The sequence below is a fragment of the Mustela putorius genome, unplaced genomic scaffold (genome assembly GCF_011764305.1).
Source record: "Mustela putorius furo isolate JIRA1106 unplaced genomic scaffold, ASM1176430v1.1 tig00000127_pilon_pilon_pilon, whole genome shotgun sequence".
Lineage (NCBI taxonomy): Eukaryota > Metazoa > Chordata > Mammalia > Carnivora > Mustelidae > Mustela > Mustela putorius.
In genome coordinates, this window is record NW_025421288.1 from 12,271,746 (window position 1) to 12,291,005 (window position 19,260).

The 19,260-nt window shown below is 57.9% G+C and overlaps 1 protein-coding gene across 1 annotated transcript; it reads right to left on the bottom strand.

Annotated features, from left to right (window-relative positions):
• Positions 1–1,950: 1,950 nt before the first annotated feature.
• Positions 1,951–11,790, bottom strand: UNC93B1 (unc-93 homolog B1, TLR signaling regulator). Its single transcript, XM_045065939.1, has 11 exons — positions 11,615–11,790; positions 11,300–11,441; positions 10,661–10,814; positions 8,089–8,250; positions 7,746–7,878; positions 7,324–7,417; positions 6,622–6,746; positions 5,947–6,129; positions 5,268–5,541; positions 3,654–3,772; positions 1,951–2,703 (listed from the first exon to the last, which is right to left on the bottom strand). Exons 1-11 carry the CDS (start codon positions 11,708–11,710, stop codon positions 2,371–2,373), a joined length of 1,815 nt encoding a protein of 604 aa, XP_044921874.1. The 5' UTR covers positions 11,711–11,790; the 3' UTR covers positions 1,951–2,370.
• Positions 11,791–19,260: the final 7,470 nt, after the last annotated feature.

A 19,260-nucleotide genomic window follows, 5' to 3' on the forward strand; every position in this document is an offset into this window, starting at 1 on the left:
AGCTTATTTCTTACCCAACCTCCCTAGGTGTTTATGAGAAGGAGAATTTCAGGCTATCTGACCTGCTGCTGAGAAGTTAAAGATCATTCAGGTCTCAGATTGTACCTTCTTGGGGTCATTTAATTTAAGAGTCTTCCTGGGGCGCCAGGCGGCTCAGCTGGTTAAGCATCCGGCTCTTGATTTCGGCTCAGGTCATGATCTCAGGGCCCCGTATCCAGCCTCTGTGCTCAGCAGGGAGTCTCTTTGAGAGTCTCTCTCTCTCTTTCTCTTGCCCCCGCAACTCGTGTGTGTGCGCGCGCACACACACACACACACACACACACTCTCTCTCTCTCAAATAAATCTTTTTTAAACGTAAAAAATCTTTCTGGTACAGAGTGACCAAATCACAGAGTCACTCTTGGAGCAACAATGGCACTCACGGTCAGAGCAAGGACAGCCCCAACACGGAGTCGGACCTTCCTTCCACTCAGAGGTCCAGAAACTGCGCCCGGCCACTTTATCCAGAGGTGACAGAGACGAAACGGGATGATGCCAATGTCATACCTTACAACCAGACCCGAGGATGGGCGTTCACATGTCACGGCCCGAGGAGCCCAGCCTCAAAAGGGCCAGCCTGCTGGGGTTCACTGCCGTGGACAGTTACACTGCCCAACTTGCACGGTGTGTGGCTGCTCATTTGTGTGGCCTGTGGTGTGTGTGAACACACGCGCAGTGCCCTGAATGTGGATCTGTGTGCAGCCTTCAGGTGTTACCTGACACTCGCTGCCTGACACATTTGCGTGTGTGCTGCCTGTCATGGGTCCGTGTGCGGGTCTCACCCACCCGCCAGGAGGAGCGATGGGGCATGCAACGCCTTCTCACGGGGAGCTCCCCTGCCACGAGGAGCGTGATCAGAAACCACGCTCCCCTCCCCAGTGGCTGCTCCCCGTTCCTGGGCCACTTTCCCATCTGTTCAACATCGGAGTCTTTGGTACCTGGATAGATGTTAGACATGACTCTGGGCTGTGACAAATTGTAGACCTATTCCTGCCCCCTCTCCCGGCACACCCAGGCGTCCGCGCTCCTCTGAAGGGCACCCAGTCCTGCATTCAGAGGCTTATTATCCGAGTGTCTGCTCAGCTCGAACTGGAGTCCAGCTGGAATCCTGCCAGGAGGATGTTGTCACATCTGTTGCCGGAAAGTTTCAACGCAGATGCTGATGCGGAACTGGAAGGGCAGGGCGGGCGCTCCCCGGGGCTACAGGTCCCAGGATGTGACCCTCTCTGGGTCTGCTGGTCTGTGAAATTCTGAGTGTGTGGGTGGGGAAAGCTTGGGGTTCTTCACCTGCCTGAACCTGCCGGCCACCTGGTAGGGAGGCTGGGGGAGGTGACCTGTGACCCTGGCTGTAGCTGTCGCCTTCCCTGTCCTCCGTGACTACAGGACCCCAGGATCTGCCTGAAAGCCTGGTAAGTGGTGTACGTGGGTTTGCAGAAGACCCGGGGACGGGGGCGCTCCCTTCCCCGGAGTCACAGACCACAGATTTCACCTTCCCTAGTACTGGGCCCGGGAAGAATGCAGCCAGTCCTCTGGGCAAAGGGTACCCCAGGGTCAGGGAGGGACTCGCTATAGATAGACAATGGTTCACGTTCGTTGAGAGCTTTGTGCCAGCCCTGTGCTCACCCAGGGGTCCCCAACATTCTCCGTTTCTGGCCCCACCGGGGCCTCGGTTATTTTCCACGGTGCGCCCAGGCCCAGGCCCCCTCGCACTCTCCGCTCTGGCCCCTGCAGGCCAACCCAGAGGCTTCCCTGTCCTGGGCGGATGCGGTGGGACTGGCAAAACAAGCAGAGGTGGGGAGGGGCGGGGCTACAGCCCGATGGGCGGGGCTTAGGGGATCCTCCCCCTCACTGGTGGTCCATGGGGGTTCAAAGTCAGCGGCCCAGCAGGGTCAACGGGCACACACTTCCCCGTCGGGACAATACAAAACCTCTTTAATTCTCATTTTCTGTAAAAAGTCGTGCCTCTTGACAGACCACGGGGATAGATGTGCAAAGCATGAGACACACCCTGCCGAGGCGCGTGGCTGAGGGCTGCGCTGGGGGGTGGGGGGGGTGGCTGTGGCAGGAGGACCCTGTCCTTCCTCAGACCTGGGGAGGGGTCGTGGAGTGGGGTTGAGTTGGCTGCGCTGTCCCTCCAACCCTAGGCCCGGCCCAGGGGTCTTAAAGCTCCACACGCGTCGGAAGGGCCGCAGGGTGAGTACCGCGTGGCAGGTGGCCCCGGGCTCTGGGGCGTTCTGGAACCTACGGTCCCGGAGAAGGTCCTTCCTGAAGATGCTCCCCGACCCTGACCTTAGCCTCGGGAAACGGAGGCCGGCGAGCTGGCTGGGCCCCTCATTCCTCCTCGGGCCCGTCGCCTCCAAGGGCCTGTTTGTAGGGGCAGGGCCGGCGGCAGAGGCCAGCTGGCTCCGGGCCAGGCCGGGGCCCTGCGGGCGGTGCCTCCTCCTCCACGCAGTCCCCCAGGCCGCCGCCGCTGCTGCCTCCATGCACGCCCTCCGCGTCGCTCTCGTCGGAGTTCTCCTCCAGGTAGCGGTAGCCGCGCACCTTGTGCTGCGGCCGCGGGATGCGGGGCTGGCGCGGAACCACGCCCCGCCGCAGCTTCTGCTCCATCCACAGGTAGGAGGCGGTGGCCGCCACCAGCGTCAACAGCAGCACCGCCAGCTTGGCCTGTGGGCACAGATACCTCGCGGGATAGGTCCACTCGTGGCCCGCATGTCCCGGCGCAGCTCCTTCTCTGTCCGGACACCTCAGCTTCCTCAGCATCTCCCCGAGGGTAACGGCTCAAAGCCCAGCTGTGCCCTTAGCTGGAGCTAAGACCACTGTGTCCCTGACACGCAGGGACCATAAGAAATGGACCCCCCCCCCGGAAGATTTTGACTGTGACCCCCAGCCAAACAGAATTCCCCATCTGGGATGCCTGGGTGGCTCAATTGGTTAAGCAGCTGCCTTTGGCTCAGGTCATGATCCCAGCGTCCTGGGATCAAGTCCCATATCGGGCTCCTTGCTCAGCAGGGAGCCTGCTTCTCCCTCTGCCTCTGCCTGCCTCTCTGTCTGCCTGTGCTCACTCGCTCTCTCTCCCTCTATCTCTGACAAATAAATAAATCAAATCTTATTTTAAAAATTAAAAAAAAAAAAAAGAATTCCCCATCCTAACAGTACACACACACACACACACACACACACACACAAGCACCGCATTCTCTTCTGTTTCATTTTTTCAAATGTTGGTGGGGACCTGCTAAACAGACCCACTGGTCGGTGGGAGCAGAGAACGAGGAACCCTGCTCCCTGCAGGCTGGGAAAGGACAGCTCAGAGGTGACATCTGGGAACAGGTCACCAAAGGACCCTCAAGGTGGCTGGGAGGCACCCACAAGGAACAAGAAGACTTGAACCCCTTCAGAGATGGGTAAACTGAGGAAGTGGGAAGTGAGGCAGTAAGAGGGTCTTGGTTTGGGGCCACTCAGTGGGCCTGACCTAGGACCCAGCCCTTGGGGAGTGGTGCCCTTTGGGCACTGCGGGGCCACAGTGGGCATTCAGAAAGTATCTGTGGTCCGGGGGCTGGCCAGTGGGGTGCCTAACAGCCCAGAGACCCTCTTCCCACCACGTTCAGGCTCACCTTCATGGGCAGGCTTGAGCCCAGGTACACCACGAAGATGGCCACCGCCTGCCACCAGTGGTAGATGGTGAAGATGAAGTCTTGCCTTTCTTTGTCCTCATATAGGATTCCCAAGAGAGCTGCAGGCGGGCAGGACAGGGCAGGAAGGGAAGAGGCATCATCAGGGCCCCAGAGTGGCTGATCTCCCCGCTGGGACCCCCCCGAGGCCCAGCATTGGGCTGGTCTCAGCCATTAGCCTTGGAGCACCTAGAAAGCCCTTGTGAACAGGTCCTGGCCTGCCCCCTGGTGGACGCCCTGGTTGTTAGGCCGCCTGGGGAGCCCAGGAGAGGCAGGAACAGAGAAGGCACCCTGCTTGGGGTGGGGGGGGTTGAGGGGGCAGAGCCGGGGATGGACAGTTGGGCCTCACTCTAGAGCACATGTGTGGCCTCCCAAGTGGAGTGCTCTATGTGCCGTCATCTCCTGTCCTCTCTTGGACCTTTGGAGGCTGTTTCTCCTCGCCCAGGACTCAGCAGGGCAAACTGCTCGCAGAAACAAGCTTTCTGCAAATCAGACCTGAAGTTGGGAGGTTCAAACGACTTCTCAGGGACTCCTCCCTGGGGCGGGAAGAAAGAGCCCACCGGAGTCAGGAGACGCAGCCTGTCCTCTCAGGACGGTAAAGTGCAGAGAATTGGTACAGAGAGGAGGATTCAAACGTTGGCTCTGGCGATGACTCAGGGTGAGTTAAGTCCCCGGCCAGGTATCCGGCCTGTAAAATGCCACCACATGTATTGTGTGTTGTGTTCCGAGGTTTCAAGGCAAGAAAGCCTGGCATGGCGCCTGGCAAGCTGCACTGTCCCCTGCCACCCGGGACATTAACCTCCCTGCCCTGAGGCCCTGTGGTGTGACTGTACCCCTTGGGGCTGCTGGGAGGGGACACGGAGCCCCCAGGGTTCACGAGGAGGAGGCAGGAGACACAACTGTGTGGGCAGAAGGGAATGCCAGGTCCAGGCCCAGGCTTGTCGTGGACCCGAGTCACCCAGGTTGGCTGCCTCTGAGCGGCAGCCAAGAAAGTGTGGCCCCGAGTGTGGAGCTCCAGCCCGATGACAAGCACAGATGGCTGGATCCTCTGGGGTGGGGCACAGCGGTCTCCTGAGCCAGCCCCTGCCCTGCCCACGGCAGGGATGTCCTCCACATCACACTTCCAGGGGTGACATTCTGGCCCATCAGCACAGAAGCTGATGTGGAAGACACACAGAGCTGCGCCTGCATGGACCAGCTGGCTGTCACCAGGCTATGCCCGCCGGTGGGCAGAGCGCATCACACCGCTGAAGTCTGACCCACCCCGCCTTTCTGCAAACAGGGCTCTACTTCCCAATGCCCCTGCCCCACAGCCCAGACTCAGGGCGTGCACCCTGCCACTCCGAAGACTGCGGTTGGGGCCTCATGCCTGCTCCCAGCTCTTTCCCATACAGCAGCCCTCCCTCGGGGCACCTGGGTGGAGGTCCACCTGCACCGTAACAGATCCCCAGGGTGCCCGCGGGAGCCTGTGTCTGTCCCTGGCCTGCAGCTCCTCCCCAACCACCCCGAGGCCCCCACAGGGTCCTCTGCCATCCCAGCACCCACGGCTGTACTCACTGCTGAGTCCGGTCTTATTGAGGGCACTGCCCACACCCCAGAGGACAGCTGCCACGTAGAGGATCCAAATGTGTCGCAGAACCCGAGGTGCGGGGGCCCAGAAAAAGAGGCCGAGCGTGAGTAGCAGGTGCACTCCGGCCCCACCCACGAGGGGCACCTGGCGTGGCAGCCACAGCCCCAGCAGGCCTAGGATGGAGGAGGCCGAGGCGCCCAGGCTGTAAGCCACGAGGAGGTAGGCCAGGCGCTCCAGCCCCACGGAGCACACACCGTAGCCCTGCAGGAGGGACAGGGGTGTTAGAGATCCGGGCTAACCCCTCCGAGGGTCACGGGAAGGTTGTGAGGGCACAGACAGGAGATGACAGTCTGGACAGTGTCCCCAGATGCAGGGGTGGGATCCCATCTCAACCGTGAAACCCCTCTGGAAGCAAGCATCCTTGTTGGAATCACTTCACGCGGAAAGAAACTGAGGCCCAGAGCCGTACCATAATTTGCCTAAGGCAGAGGGGAAGTGGGGGGTCAGTGCGGAAGCCAAGGAAGAGAAGAATGAGAGAGGGAGCATCAGGGACACACTTGTGCATACACACACATGTATTCAAAACCCATTCATCTTTTATCCGAAATACAAATTTGCCCGGGAGTCCCGTGTTTTATCTGGCAACGCCTCGCAGGCTGAACTTACCAGGCCGAGACCCGTGCAGGCAAAGAGCACCTCGAAGCCGCTGTAGATAAAGAAGGGCACCAGGTGCCGCAGGCGGAAGTCGCGCACGTGCTTGAAGGGCAGCTGGAAGATGTTGCCCCAGCCCACGCTGCGCAGGTCGATCTCCTCAGTGGGCCGGTAGGCGGCACCGCACAGGCCCAGCACCTGCGGACCCGCGAGCTGAACTGGTGGGCAGGGCGGCCTGGCCCGCAGCGGCTCCCAGGCCCCGCCCCCAGACACACCCACAGTTCTGGGCCCCGCCTCCTAGCCCCAGGCTCCACCTCCAGACGCACTCGCAGATCTAAGCCAGGCTTCCCAGCTCCGCCTCCAGGAGTAGGCCACGCCCAGGCCACGCCCCCAACATCTTAATTCTGCTTCTGGAGTTCCGCCCCCAACCCAGTCCTCTCAGACCGTCTCCCACTCCACCTGGGATCAGCCTTGGTTCCCTTCCCCCTGGCCTCTGGGATTCCAACTCCAGGTTTAGTCCCGAGCCTCTAGCCTGGCCACTAGGTTGAGGCCCCTCCCCACAGGACTCAGCCAGGACTCCAAGCCATAACCTTGCCCAGGCTGCCAGCAATGCGCCCAGATCACACCCCTTTCTCCCCGCCTCGGTCCCCAGACTTCACTGACTCCGCCCCACCCCATCCTGGGCCGCACCAGCAGCATGGCCAGGAAGGCCACCGCCATGAGCACACTCTCCACCACAATGAGGTTTCCGCTGCGTGGTAAGGTCCGCAGAACAGTCTTGTTGAAGCCCAGGAGGATGCCCTGGCTGTCGGTACCTGGAGAGAGGCGGTTGGGGGTTGCGGAGTAGAGCACACTGTAAACTCAACCACAAAGAGATGGAGCAAGGCGGGCGGGTGGAGGCGAGGGTTAGAGGTGGCGGGTGAGGGCAGGGCTTGCAAAGGCAGGGTTCATTTGGGGAGCAGTTTGGAGGTGAAAGCCACTGCGGCTGGACAAGCAGCAAAGAAGAGTGCCTCCCCCCTCCCCCGCAACTGCTTTAGTACCAGGATGCTGGACAAGGGGTACCAGTCCACCCCCCAATCCCATACATTCACCCTGCTGGGACTGAGCTCTGAGGGTATGTATGCATGGCCCTGAGAGATATCCCCCAGAAGCCTCAGCCCACATGGCATCTCTTCTAGGCAGCCTTCCCCGATGTACCCTGTCCCCATGAGCCTAGGTCCAATGTCCCAATGCATACTCCTACAAGGCTACATGCCTTGCCCACCAGGCTCTCAGCCCTGAATCTGGGGGCAAGGACATCCTCTCTGGGCATTCTCAAGAGCCCAGTGTCTGCTGGATGACTCACTGGGGGAGGTGAGCAGGCCTTGGCGACCCCACCCTGCGAGGACTAACCGCAGCTCTGCACGTTGTAGAGTGTGTGGTTCAGGTCATACAGGTAGTGGTTCAGGAAGTAGATCATGGGCAGCTGGGCACAGGCGAAGCTCAGCTGTGGGCAAGAGGGCAGCTTGGGCCAGGCTCAGAACCAAGCAGGGGGCACAAGCATGATCTGGAAGGGATCTGGGCACAGGCTTGGCAGAACAGGAGCCCTCCCACCTCTGGGGGCAGCCTCATGGCAGGAGGGAGAGCCCAGTGCAGGAGGACTTTCTCCTGCACAGGGAGGGGATGAGGTCTCAGTCATTAGAGGCAAGTAAGCAGAGGTTGGGCTCAAGAAACGGCAGTGGGACTAGAGAGATGAAAAGACTGTGGCATGGGCTCCAATGTGTGGGTTCTGGGCCTGGAATACCCTCCCCAATGGCCCCACGGGTGGTACTCACATGGAAAAAGCTATAGAAGATGGTTTGGAAGACCAGGAGATATGGTGCATGGGAGCCCCGTGGCGGGCGTTGCTGGGGTCCCTGCTCATCCCGCTCCTTATAGTGGGAGTACTCGTAGTACTTCTGAGCCATCCTGGACCACAAAGGAGAGAAAGCTTCCCCCAGTCTGACCTCCAGCAGATGTCTCTGCTTCCTGCATCCGGGGCTATGGGCTACATCTCATGGATGGGGAAACTGAGGCCCAAAAGGCAGAAAGAGCTGTCCAAGGTCCCCCAGTCACTGGCAATGCAGCAGAGACTCAGCCAGGTCTCCAGCCTCCCGCCCCGATGTCTACCAGGCTCACCTGGTGATGTAGTTGCCCATGGAGGCCCAAAGAGGCACAATGGCCATGCCCAGGGCCACAGCTGAGGGCACAAGCGTATAGTAGCGCTCCCAGTAGTTGGTAGAGACAAAGAGGGCATAGATGCCCACAGCCAGGAACATCATCCACTTGGTGCCGAAAAACCTGTGGACAGTGGGAGGGACGATGGCACCACGAGCCTACCCAGACTACTGTGGCCTCAGACCGGGGTGGCCACAAGCCACCACGAGCTCCAAGTCCCAGCTCGTGAGTTGATGTGAGGCAGGGAGCGAATCCCTGGGCTTGGAGTCAGGGGCTCTAAGATGGAGTAGCAGAGATACGGACTTGTTCGTGGTCTCAGGGGAGCCCTGTGTCAGTTTTCACAGCTTCATGCAGGCGCAGAGCCCAAGCCACAAGCCTGATGGAGGGGGGTCAGGTGGGGTGGGGGATAAGTCAGTGGTCTATGGGCACATCCAGCTCTCGTTTGTGTTCTGGGCTGACTGGCCAAGCCCCCTTCCCTTTCTGATCTCATGTGCTCGGACTTCAGGGCCCCCAAGAGCACACCCCAAACTGGGACAAGGAAACAAGGACCAGAGAGGCCAGAGCCAGGACCGATCTCTCTTCCTGCCTGCCCATTGCTCCGGCAGCCCCACTCCGGTCATCTGGGAAGTTTCTTCCCCATTGGCTCAAATGACCATAATTTTCTGGTACAATTACTTTCTCTTCTATTATAGGAAGCCGTGGGTCTTTTATGAACCGTATTTTGCTGTGTAATAAATACACGGGACTCTGATCTATTTGGGGGAAGGCAAGTCACACGCAAAAAAATGTACTGTACGTTTTGATGGAGTAAACGGGTGAACAAGTAAAAATACTAACACTCATTGCTAGTGAGGCTGTGGTTTAAAAAATGAGGCACATGGCCAGGGTCATGAGGACTGGCATAACTCTTTAGAAAATCAGCCCAGGGGCGCCTGGGTGGCTCAGTGGGTTAAAGCCTCTGCCTTCGGCTCGGGTCATGGTTCCAGGGTCCTGGGATCGAGCCCCACATCCGGCTCTCTGCTCAGCAGGGAGCCTGCTTCCTCCTCTCTCCCTGCCTGCCTCTCTGCCTACTTGTGATCTCCGTCAAATAAATAAAATCTTAAAAAAAAAAAAATCTGCCCAGTAGTTTGGGCAAGGGGCAAGCTGAGGGTGGGGGACTCTAACTTTCTGACTGCCAGATGCTGCCTGTGGGACGAGGGCAAGCTGCCGAAAATTGCTCATGGGAAACAAAGAAAGAATTAGCTGTTGTTATCCATAGCGATCTGTTTTAAGAGCCATAAAGCCTTTCGCATACCTCTACTCTGCTAAGGCCACTGTTAGAAATTTATCATAGCATTTTTTTTTTTTTTTTCCTAAGAAGGAAAGAGCTAGGGGCACCTGGGTGGCTCAGTTAGGAGTCTGCCTTCGGCTCAGGTCTTGATCTCAGGGTCCTGGGATCGAGCCCCACATCCCACCGGGCACTTAATGGGATCTCTGCTTCTGCGTCTCCCTCTACCTCTTGCCCCTCCCTCTACATCTTCCCCTGCTTATGCTTTCTCTCTCTCTCAAATAATAAAATTCTTAAAAAAAAAAAAAGGGGGGGGAGCTAAAAGTACAACATAAATGCACAAAAAGGGGAGGGAGCTGAATGTCCAACTCGGAGCCATGACTGGGTGCCCCCGCCTCTGCAGAGAACGTGCCCTCCTTAAATAGCCAGAATGAAGACTGAGGAGCCGGCCAAGATGTGCACAGCGAAAGGAAAGAAAGTAAAAGTGGACATCACACACAGCTCTGGTGACAAGGACATCAACGTTACCCATCTGTGCTGGAGGGACCACAAACAGCTGATCTGCTGGCGGGCCTGGAAGGATTTTCTTTTCTCTGATTTCAGTTATGATTCTAATGCTGTTTGTACAATTATGCTAAAGGAGCTTTGAGTTTTTGGGGTTTGGAAGGTTTGTTTGTTTGTTTCTCGTTTGTTTGGCTTTTGGTTTAAGATAGAGGAATTAAGACCCATGTAACCTGTCTGCTAGTCTCTGGGTCTCATCTGAGCAGAGACCCACCTCCTGGGGAGGAGGGTGCTTATGGAGGGGAGTTCACATAGGCTATAAGGCCAGACCAGATGCCTCCAAGGCTCTGGTCCAGAGTAAACTCTCTGGGGCACCTGCCCAGCCATGCCTTTTCAGTGAGAAATGTCCCTCAACACTAACCACAGCTGATCAGGCCAGGCTTGGTGCCTGGGTCTTGGGGACTTATCAGAGTCTCTCCAGAGATTCCCCAGCTCTGATCCCAAAGGTCACTCACTGTAGCTCCAGGCCACGAAGGACGGCCCAGGGCGATGCCATGGGAGGCAATCTGAGCGAAGGCGCAGGAGTGACTTTCTGTTCTGTCAAAGTGTGCCCTCGGGCGAATCTCCAGCTTCCTTCCCCAAACCCAGGTTCTCTCCTTCTCTCTCAGCCCTCCAGGTAGGCATGGCCTGTACCCAGGTCCCGGCCCCCAGAACACCATCGGCCAACAGCCCTCACATCCCTTCCGCATGGCAGCAGCTTCGCACCTGATGAGCACCGGCGTGTAGAGCAAAGCGGCGATGGGCGTCACGTTGATGCCCATCAGCATCTTGCTGTCGATGTCGGGCAGCCCCATGTTGCCGTACTTCACCTCGCGGTAGGTCTCATCATAGTGCAGGATCAGCTGCATCTGCAGGAGGCCTGGGATAGGGAGCAGGCATGACGGCGACTGCTGAACTCTGGCGGCGACACACCACCCACGCCAAAGGAGTCCCCGATGCCAGTGCCCATGAAGGAGGACAGAAAGGGCTGCCCGGACGGGGCCAAGCGTCCTGACAGTCCGTGGCAGCGCCGGCCACGTGAATCCAGACCCCCTCCCACACCCGCACCCGCACAGGGGCAGCGCTCCGCATCCGGAAGGCCGCACACCTGCCCGGGGCGCCCAGTCCAGCCCCGCACGCCCACCCACGAAGGCTCTGGCCGGGAACCGGGAACGCTGCCCGGGGACCCCACCTCCGTGCGGTGGGGTCACAGCTGCAGCCGCAGGGCGGCATTTGGGGAAGTGAAAGAGGAAGGGAGGCCAACTGGCCCCTTGGGTTTCTCCTTCCCTGACCCGGGCTGGGAGGGGAAGCCGGGGGTGGGCGCGGGAAGCGGCGGGTTCTGCGCGGGACCCGCGGGCCGCCTACCCAGGTAGACGCCGTAGGTGAGCATGCCGCCCGCGCTGGCCGCCAGCACGTTCTTGAGCACGCCCAGCCGCTTGCGGCGGTAGTAGCGGCGCTCCTCCTCCTCCTCGTTGTAGTTGGGGTACGCGCCCACCAGCTCGTCCAGCTGCGGGGCACGCACGGCGCTCGCACCCGGGACCGAGGCCCCGCGGCGGACTCGCGACTCCCGCGCGGGAGGCCCCGGGTCCCCGCCCCCCCGCCCCCCACCCCACCGCCCGGGAGGCCCCCCCGCACTCCGGGTCCTCGCACCCCCACCCCCGCAGACCCGTCCCCGCTCACCGGAGCCCCGGGCCCGTCGGGGACCCCGAGCCGGTCTTCATCTCCCTGCGGCCCCGCGGTCCCCGCCACCCGGTAGAGCGGCGGCACCGCCTCCATGGCCCGACCCCGCCGGAGCAGTGGCGGCGGCCGCCCCGAGAGCGAGCTGCCCGCCGGGCACTTCCTCCCCACGACCCGGCCCCGCCCCGCGGGCCGCCCCCTCGCGAGGGGCGTGTCTAGGGCGTCCGGGCGCGCGTGGGGGTGGGGGGCCGCCCGGATCCCGCCCCGGGGACCAGCGGTGTGAGTTCAAATCTGCGCGCAGCCGCGGGATGGCTTTGCGACCTGGGGGATTCACTCCACTTCGGTTTGCCTCCGTTTTGTCACTCGGCGCTGCTTTCCAGGGTGTTACCGGGTGAATAATGCAGAGCCTTAGACAGGTGCCACGCCCGTAACAGGGTCTCCAAGGCCATCCGGAACCCCACCTCCTGCCCCCACGCGGCGTGTTTGCAGGTCAGGTGTTCGCAGCCCCACCGAGGGCTCCCACAGCAGGGACTCGACAGCCGGCGCCCACTCCCGCGCGCCCTCCGCTTTCAGCTTGGCGTCGCCGGAGGGAACTCTGGCCGGAGCGGTGGCGACTGAGCTGGGGCCGCTGCTGGACTGCGCTGGGTTGTCCCTGCGGGATCCTCGCTGCAGAGAGTCCCCGACGTTCTTGTCTTGCAGGAGCTGAGGCTCGCCAGCCCTGGCTATCACCCTGGCTGGAAACACTTTGAAGCTTTTAAAAATACATGGTTCCCAGGCATCTGGGTGGTTCAGTGGGTTAAGCCTCTGCTTTAGGTTCGGCATGATCTCAGGGTTCTGGGATCGAGCCCCACATTGGGCTCTCTCCTCGGCGGGGAGCCTGCTTCCCCTTCTCTCTCTGCCTGCCTCTCTGCCTACTTATGATCTCTTTCTTTCTTTCTCTGTCAAATAAATAAAGTCTTTAAAAGAAGAAGAAGAAGAAGAATTCAGGGGCGCCTGGGTGGCTCAGATGGTTAACCGTCTGGCTTTGGCCCAGGCCATGAGCCTGGGGTCCCCAGACAGAGTCCCATAGGGGGCTCCCGGCTAAGTGGGGAGCCTGCTTCTTCCTCTGCCTCTCTCTCTCCGTGCCTCTCTCTTTCTCTCTGTCTCTCATTAATAAGTAAATAAAATCTTCAAAAAAGAAAAAAAAGAATGCATACAACTCAACAACAACAAATAAGCGAATACTCTGCTTTTAAAAAGGGCAGAAGAATCAACTAGTCATTTTTCCTCCAAAGAAGACATCCCAGTGGCCAACAGACCCATGAAAGGGTGCCCACCAATCAGAGAAAAGTAAATCAAAACCGCACCTATAGGGGCACCTGGGTGGCTCAGTGGGTTAAAGCCTCTGCCTTCCGCTCCCATCATGATCTCAGGGTCCTGGGATGGAGCCCGCATTGGGCTCTCTGCTCAGCAGGGAGCCTGCTTCCTCCTTTCTCTGCCTGCCTCTCTGCCTGCTTGTGATCTCTGTCTGTCAAATAAATAAATAAGATCTTAAAAAAAAAAAAACAAACCTGTGAAAATGGCTATCAATCAAGAAGACGGGCAGTGACAAGCGTTGGTGAGAATATAGAGAAGAGGGGGATCCTTATGCACTGTTGGTGGGAAGGTAAACCCGTCCAACCATTTTGGAGAATAGTCTAGAGTTTCGTCAGAAAGCTCACGATAGAACTACCATGTGATCTAGCAATCCCACTCCTGGATGAATATCCAAAGGAAATTAAAGCGGGTTATCAAAAATATATCTATACTCCCATGTTACTGCAGCATTTTTTTAAGATTTTATTTTTTTTTAAGACTGAATTTATTTATTTGAAAAAGAGAGAGTGCACAAGCGGCAGGGGATGGCAGGTAGGGGAGAAGCAGTCTCCCTGTTGAGCAAGGAACCCAATGTGGGGCTCGATCCCAAGACCCTGGGATCATGACCCGAGCCCAAGGCAGCCACTTAACCAACTGAGCCACCCAGGAACCCCTAAGATTTTATACTTATTTATTAGAGAGAGTGTGTGTAAGAGAGTGGGGCCAAGGGGAAGAGGGAGAGAGAAAATCCCAAGCAGACTCCCATTGAGTGAGGAGCCTACACGGCTCCATCCTAGACCCTGAGATCATGCCTTGAGCCAAAACCAAGAGTCAGATGCCTAACAACCTGAGCCACCCAGGAGCCCCACTGCAGTATAATTTACGATTAAGATATGTAAACAACCTAAGTGTCTGTCAATGGGTAGATGGATAATGGAGATATTGTATACACATCTACAATGACCTATTTAAAGATTTTATTTATTTATTTGACAGAGAGAAAGAGATCACAAGTAGGCAGAGAGGTAAGCAGAGAGATGGGGGGAGGGGGAAGCAGGCTCCTCGTTGAGCAGAGAACCCGATGCAGGGCTCAATCCCAGGACCCTGAGATCATGACCTGAGTTGAAGGCAGAGGCTTGACCCACTGAGCCCTACAATGACCTACCTTTAAGCCATGAGAAGAAAAAGGAAATTCTGCCATTTGCAACAGCAGGGATGGACCTCAACGATATTAGGCTAAAGGAAATACATCAGAGGGGGAAACACATTCACGGTATCTTCTAGGTGGGATCTAGAGACGGCAACAAAACTGACTCCAAAACCCAGAGTGAAATGCTGGCTGCCAGGGCCAGGAGCGGGGGCATGGGAGAGGCGTTGTTCGAGGGTACATACCAGCAACTGGAAGATAAATGAGTCCCGGAGCTGGAAGACATGGTGCAGGGGTTACAGACAACCAAACCGGACGATAAACGGTAAGTCTGGTTAGACTCTAGGTCTCCATTATTCCCACCTCTAGAGGAAATGATAAGTCCGGGATGTGACAGAGGTGTTAGCTAGCATTACTGGCAATCACACTGCAACATAAATGTATCCACTCAGTACGTTGTACACCTGGAACTTACACCACATCATATGTCAATTATATCTCAATATAAAAAAATGTCCAGTTTCCCTCCCTTGCCTTACTTTGCCTTGTTGCTCCTTCTGGTTGGAGGACACTTTCTCCTTCCTTCCCACCCTCAGGATAAGAAGCCACCCTGATGACCGGTACAGCCCCCACCTCTGACTTTCCCTCCTGGCTTTCTGTGATTTAATGGTCTCTTCCCCCATTCTCCCTCCCCCATCCCTGGCAAATGCTCACCACGTTCGTTCCCCTCATGCAGAGGACTGTGCCAGCACTTAGTAGGTGGTCCCTAAATGTGGGTGGGTGGGTGGGTGGGTGAGTGAATGGGTGACACATATGCATCTCAGAAGGGTTGCTGGGAAGGCGGGTGGCTGGGGGTGTGGAGGGCACGAATCTGCAGAGACTTCGGGCGGCAGCTTTCTCCAGACCACATCCAGGGGCAGATGCAGACAGGTGGAGTCATGCCCGAGGTGCCCAGAAGTACAAGGTCAGGGGCAGGAAGAGACGGACCGCAGGGATGCAGCGGGAGCCGGGAGGCTAGGCGGCCAGGAGGCTGCGGTTGAAGAACCGAGGTGCATTGTTCTGGGGATGACTGAGTCGCGGGTGTGGCGGTAGTGCAGGTTGGGAAGGGATGAAGAGGTCCAGGAGGTCATGAGGCAGGTCACACGGGCCCTGTGACGCCCGCAGGAGGATGCAGTCCTGCAGAATTCAATGGGTGACCCGGAGACGTGGCTGGGAGGAGGGAAGATGGCTCCCTGCGGTGGGCGGTGTGACCTCAGGGACTGAGTTCAGTGGAGCAGGGAGTAGGAGGCGGGGGGTCTGGAGCCTCCGCAGGGGAGTGAGGAGGTTGCCAAGAATGAGCCCTTGCCCCTTCTAAAACCCGGGGCCTGGGTGGACACTAGGGTCTGTGACCCATAAAACCCTTTTTCCCTTGAGGCGCTAAGGAAAGAAATGACTCGGCCAAGTGCACTGGGCTGGCCGGCAGCCACGTCTCCTCCAGCCCTGATGGCCAAGAACCCAGGACAAGCCAGGATGGAAGAAACTGGGGAAGGGCCCTCTCTCCCTGGAGCAGCCCCCCAGGGTGTCCCCCAAGCTGGGTACCTGATCTTCTCTGGCATTAGTGTGGGAAACCCCAGCGCGACACCGTCACGGAGCGCACTACTAGGGAATAAGCGGAGAGGGACGGGCACTGGCTAAAAACGGGGTGGCGGGGGCCAGAGGAACAGAACATCTGGGACACCAGAGCACACCTTTAGGGGCAAGAAAGAGGAGGTGCCCCAGGCCGGATGGCTCTTATGGAGAGAGACAGGGCGGGAGGGGGTTAGCTGTCCCGACATCAGGAAGAGGGCAGGCCCACAAGTCTTCTGAATGGAGACAGGGAAGATGGGTGACTTCTGAAGGCACCAAGAGGCTCTGAGACGCAGCCTCTCGACGCTCTGGCCGGAGAGCCCACCGTCTGCTGGGGCCCCACATGGCAGGGGGAGAAGCTCACAGGCGGTAGGAGGCATTCCCACGCCCTGAGTGCGTGTGTTTGATCCAAGGGTAAAGGTCCCTAAGGTGGGCTTTTCTGCTCTCCAGGCGGTGGGGAGGACAAGGCTTGCCGAACAGCCACTGTCTCAGGCCAACTCAGAACTTACTGGGTTTTGTTTTGTTTTGTTTAAATCTCCCACCAGAAGGTCCTCAAGAGGAAATCAAGCAGCATGTTTGAAGAAGCAACCAGAAAGCAAAGAGAAGGTGGCCAGGGAACAGACATGTTGTTCCAGAGAGCCCGTGCTCTGCCCTCCGTAGGGGAAATACGAGCACCCGTGTGTCCCAGAACCTCCCACAGTGTGACTCGAGTTCTTGCCCAGCAGCGTCCTAGATGCTGACTTCCCATGAGAGTGCAGCCTTTCTCTGGGTCTCAGTTCAGGCCCATAAAAGAGGTTACGGTACAGCTTAGGGTCCCAGAGTTACTTAATTAAAGTCCTTGTGAACCAAGTGGTTCAGTCGGTTGGGTGTCTGCCTTCAGCTCGGTCATGACCCGGGGTCCTGGGATGGAGCCCAATGTCAGGCTCCCTGCTCAGTGGGGAGTCTGCTTCTCCCTCTCCCTCTGCCCCGCCTCCCTACCTCCCCACCCTCTACACCTCCCCCTACTGACGCCGGCACAGGCACTCCCTCTCTCTTTCTCTTTAAAAAAAAATCCTTGTACACATGGACTCTTTCTGTGGACTGTTGGTGACTTTCAATTTAATTTTATTATTTTTTAAAGATTTATTTATTTGAGAGAGAGAAAGAGAATGAGCAGGAGGGGCAGAGGGAGAGAGACTCCCAAGCAGACTCCGCACTGAGCGGGGAGCCCAACACGGGGCTCCATCCCGTGACCTCGAGACCAAGACCTGAGCCAAAGCCAAGAGTCAAATGCTCAACGGACTGAGCCACCCAGGCACCCCAGTAACTTTAAATTTTAAATTGCTTTATTTAAAATGAATTCATTTCAGAACATTTTTGTGGGGAGGTCCTGGTTAGCTTAGTTCAAAACCTGATGTTATGGCGCCCAGTGCTTTAACGGTATTATTCTAACCTTATTAAAAGCAAAAAGGAAACGTATTTACCTTTAAATGCGAAAATAATATCATTTCCTTTTTTTTCCAAAAGTGAAGACACAGAGGATGCGCAGACGAATGTCCCAAGCTGAGTAATGAGCGACGCGGGTCTTGTTAGCATTCCCACACGGGGAGGCAGGAGGAAGCGGTGGCAGCACGCCAGGGCTCCCCAGATCTGCAGATATGCCCGGACACACCTCCGGCTCAGTCCAGATGCGGGGCTGGGGTGTGTCGGAAAATGCTCCTGGACACAAGAGCTCCAGGTACTTAAGCCAGAGGCTCCCTGATTAGATTCAGGTGCTGGCAGAGGAGAGGGGCAGGGACAGGGAGGCCCGTTTGTGGGCGGCGGCATGGCTCTGCCAGGACCCCAGAGCCCAGATCGTGGGCCAGCTTTTCCTGGATCACTCTGACCCTCTGGGGGGCTGATGACCCCACTCCCTCCCTTGAACCCTGAGACTGGGACTGCCTTTAAGGCGGGCATGGGGGGACCCGGGTAAAGGCCTCCAGCATAGCCTCCCAGGACAGGGAACTGAGTGAGGCCAGCACACCCCTCCCACCCCCGTCCAGGCCTCACGCTCTCACTCACTGCCGAGCCCCCAGGAATGAGCCACCATATTCCACACCAGCCCCCATGCAACAGTTTTCAGATTATTTTCTCTCTACTAGGTTTGATTTTTTTTGTTCTCATGACGACATTCTGGAATGTTCCTTACAGAAAACAGGAGACAGAAATTCAGATGCCCCAAAACATCTCCTGGGATGCTGTGGGGCAAATCGCGTGACCCCATACTGTGTCCCAAAGAAGGCCGCCCTGGGCCTTCCTCGTTCACCTAATGCCACTTCCCTGGCATGGAATTGACTCTTGGCCATTTTTTAAAACTAAAAGCCTTGGGGATGACAGTCACCACCAGCTGTTGGGAGGTCCCCAAGCGGAGATGTGCCAAGAACCCGGCCAGTGCCCAGCAGAGCAAATGCCCAAGAAACGGAGCCTGCTGCTTTCAGCTGCGGGATGAGGCTCCTGGGAGTGACGGTGACCCCGTGGGCTCCTAAGCAAGGGCTCAGGTCACCCTGGACACTCTATGAGCCTGGCTGGGCTAGACTCCCCCTCTGTCCCTCTTCCTGTGTGTGCCTGCCCCGGTCACTGCATGTCTCTGAGCCTGTTGTCTCTCCCACAAGCTATAACAGCAACGTCCCAGACTTCCGTGAGGATTTGCTTCGAGTGCCTGGCGCGGGCTTGGAGCACCATGGGCGCTTCGTCAAGGTGTGCCGAGTGCGCCCCGGCCTCTAACTCTGCACCTGGAATGGGTCCTACTGGTCTCTGAGGGGAGGCTGGGGGGTGGGGGAGGGACAGGAGCCAGGGTGGGCTTGCCTCTAAGGCAAGAGACAAGGAAGGAAGGTGGGGGACAGGGTCCTGGGGACAAGGCCAGAGTGGCTACTCCCTCAGGAGGGCGGGAATGGGACAGGAAGGCATTCATGCTTACTGAGCACCTACTGTATACCAGATGTTTCCAAACACACAGGCAGCCAGAGTCAGCCCCGTTCCGCAAGGGGAGAGGTGAAGAAGACGGGGGGGGGGCACTGGCCTGCTCAAGGCCACTTAGCACGTGGGCGGAGGAGCACAGTTTGAGTGTCCGTCAGCGGGCAAGGTGGCGTGATGCTCTTGGTCATCGAGTATGTGAGGGAGCGAACCGATGAGCGTGTTAAGGCGTCCGTGGATGCTGTGGCCCAAGCCCAGCCCACCCTTACCCACCTCTCCACCCCCAGGAGGCTGAAGGTGACCATAATGAAGTTCATTCCATCCCAGCCTCCAAGCTAAAACACAGAGGACTCGCCAAAGCACAGGGCTGAGGCAAATGTGGGGGTGCGAGGCCGCTGTGTCCCCTCTCCCGACGTCTGCACACCCCACATGGGTGACCGGGGTCCTCAGCAGAGCCTGTCACCCATCAGAGCTGGCTCGAAGGGTGCCTCCTGGTGGGGTCCCACACGGACCTCCCCCCATGGATCTTCGGCTCTCCACAACAGGGACATGACCTCCAGACTGCACTGAGCCCCCAGAACCTTCGAGGATCAATAGAGGTCTCCAACCCAGAGAGGGGGGAGGGCACCTA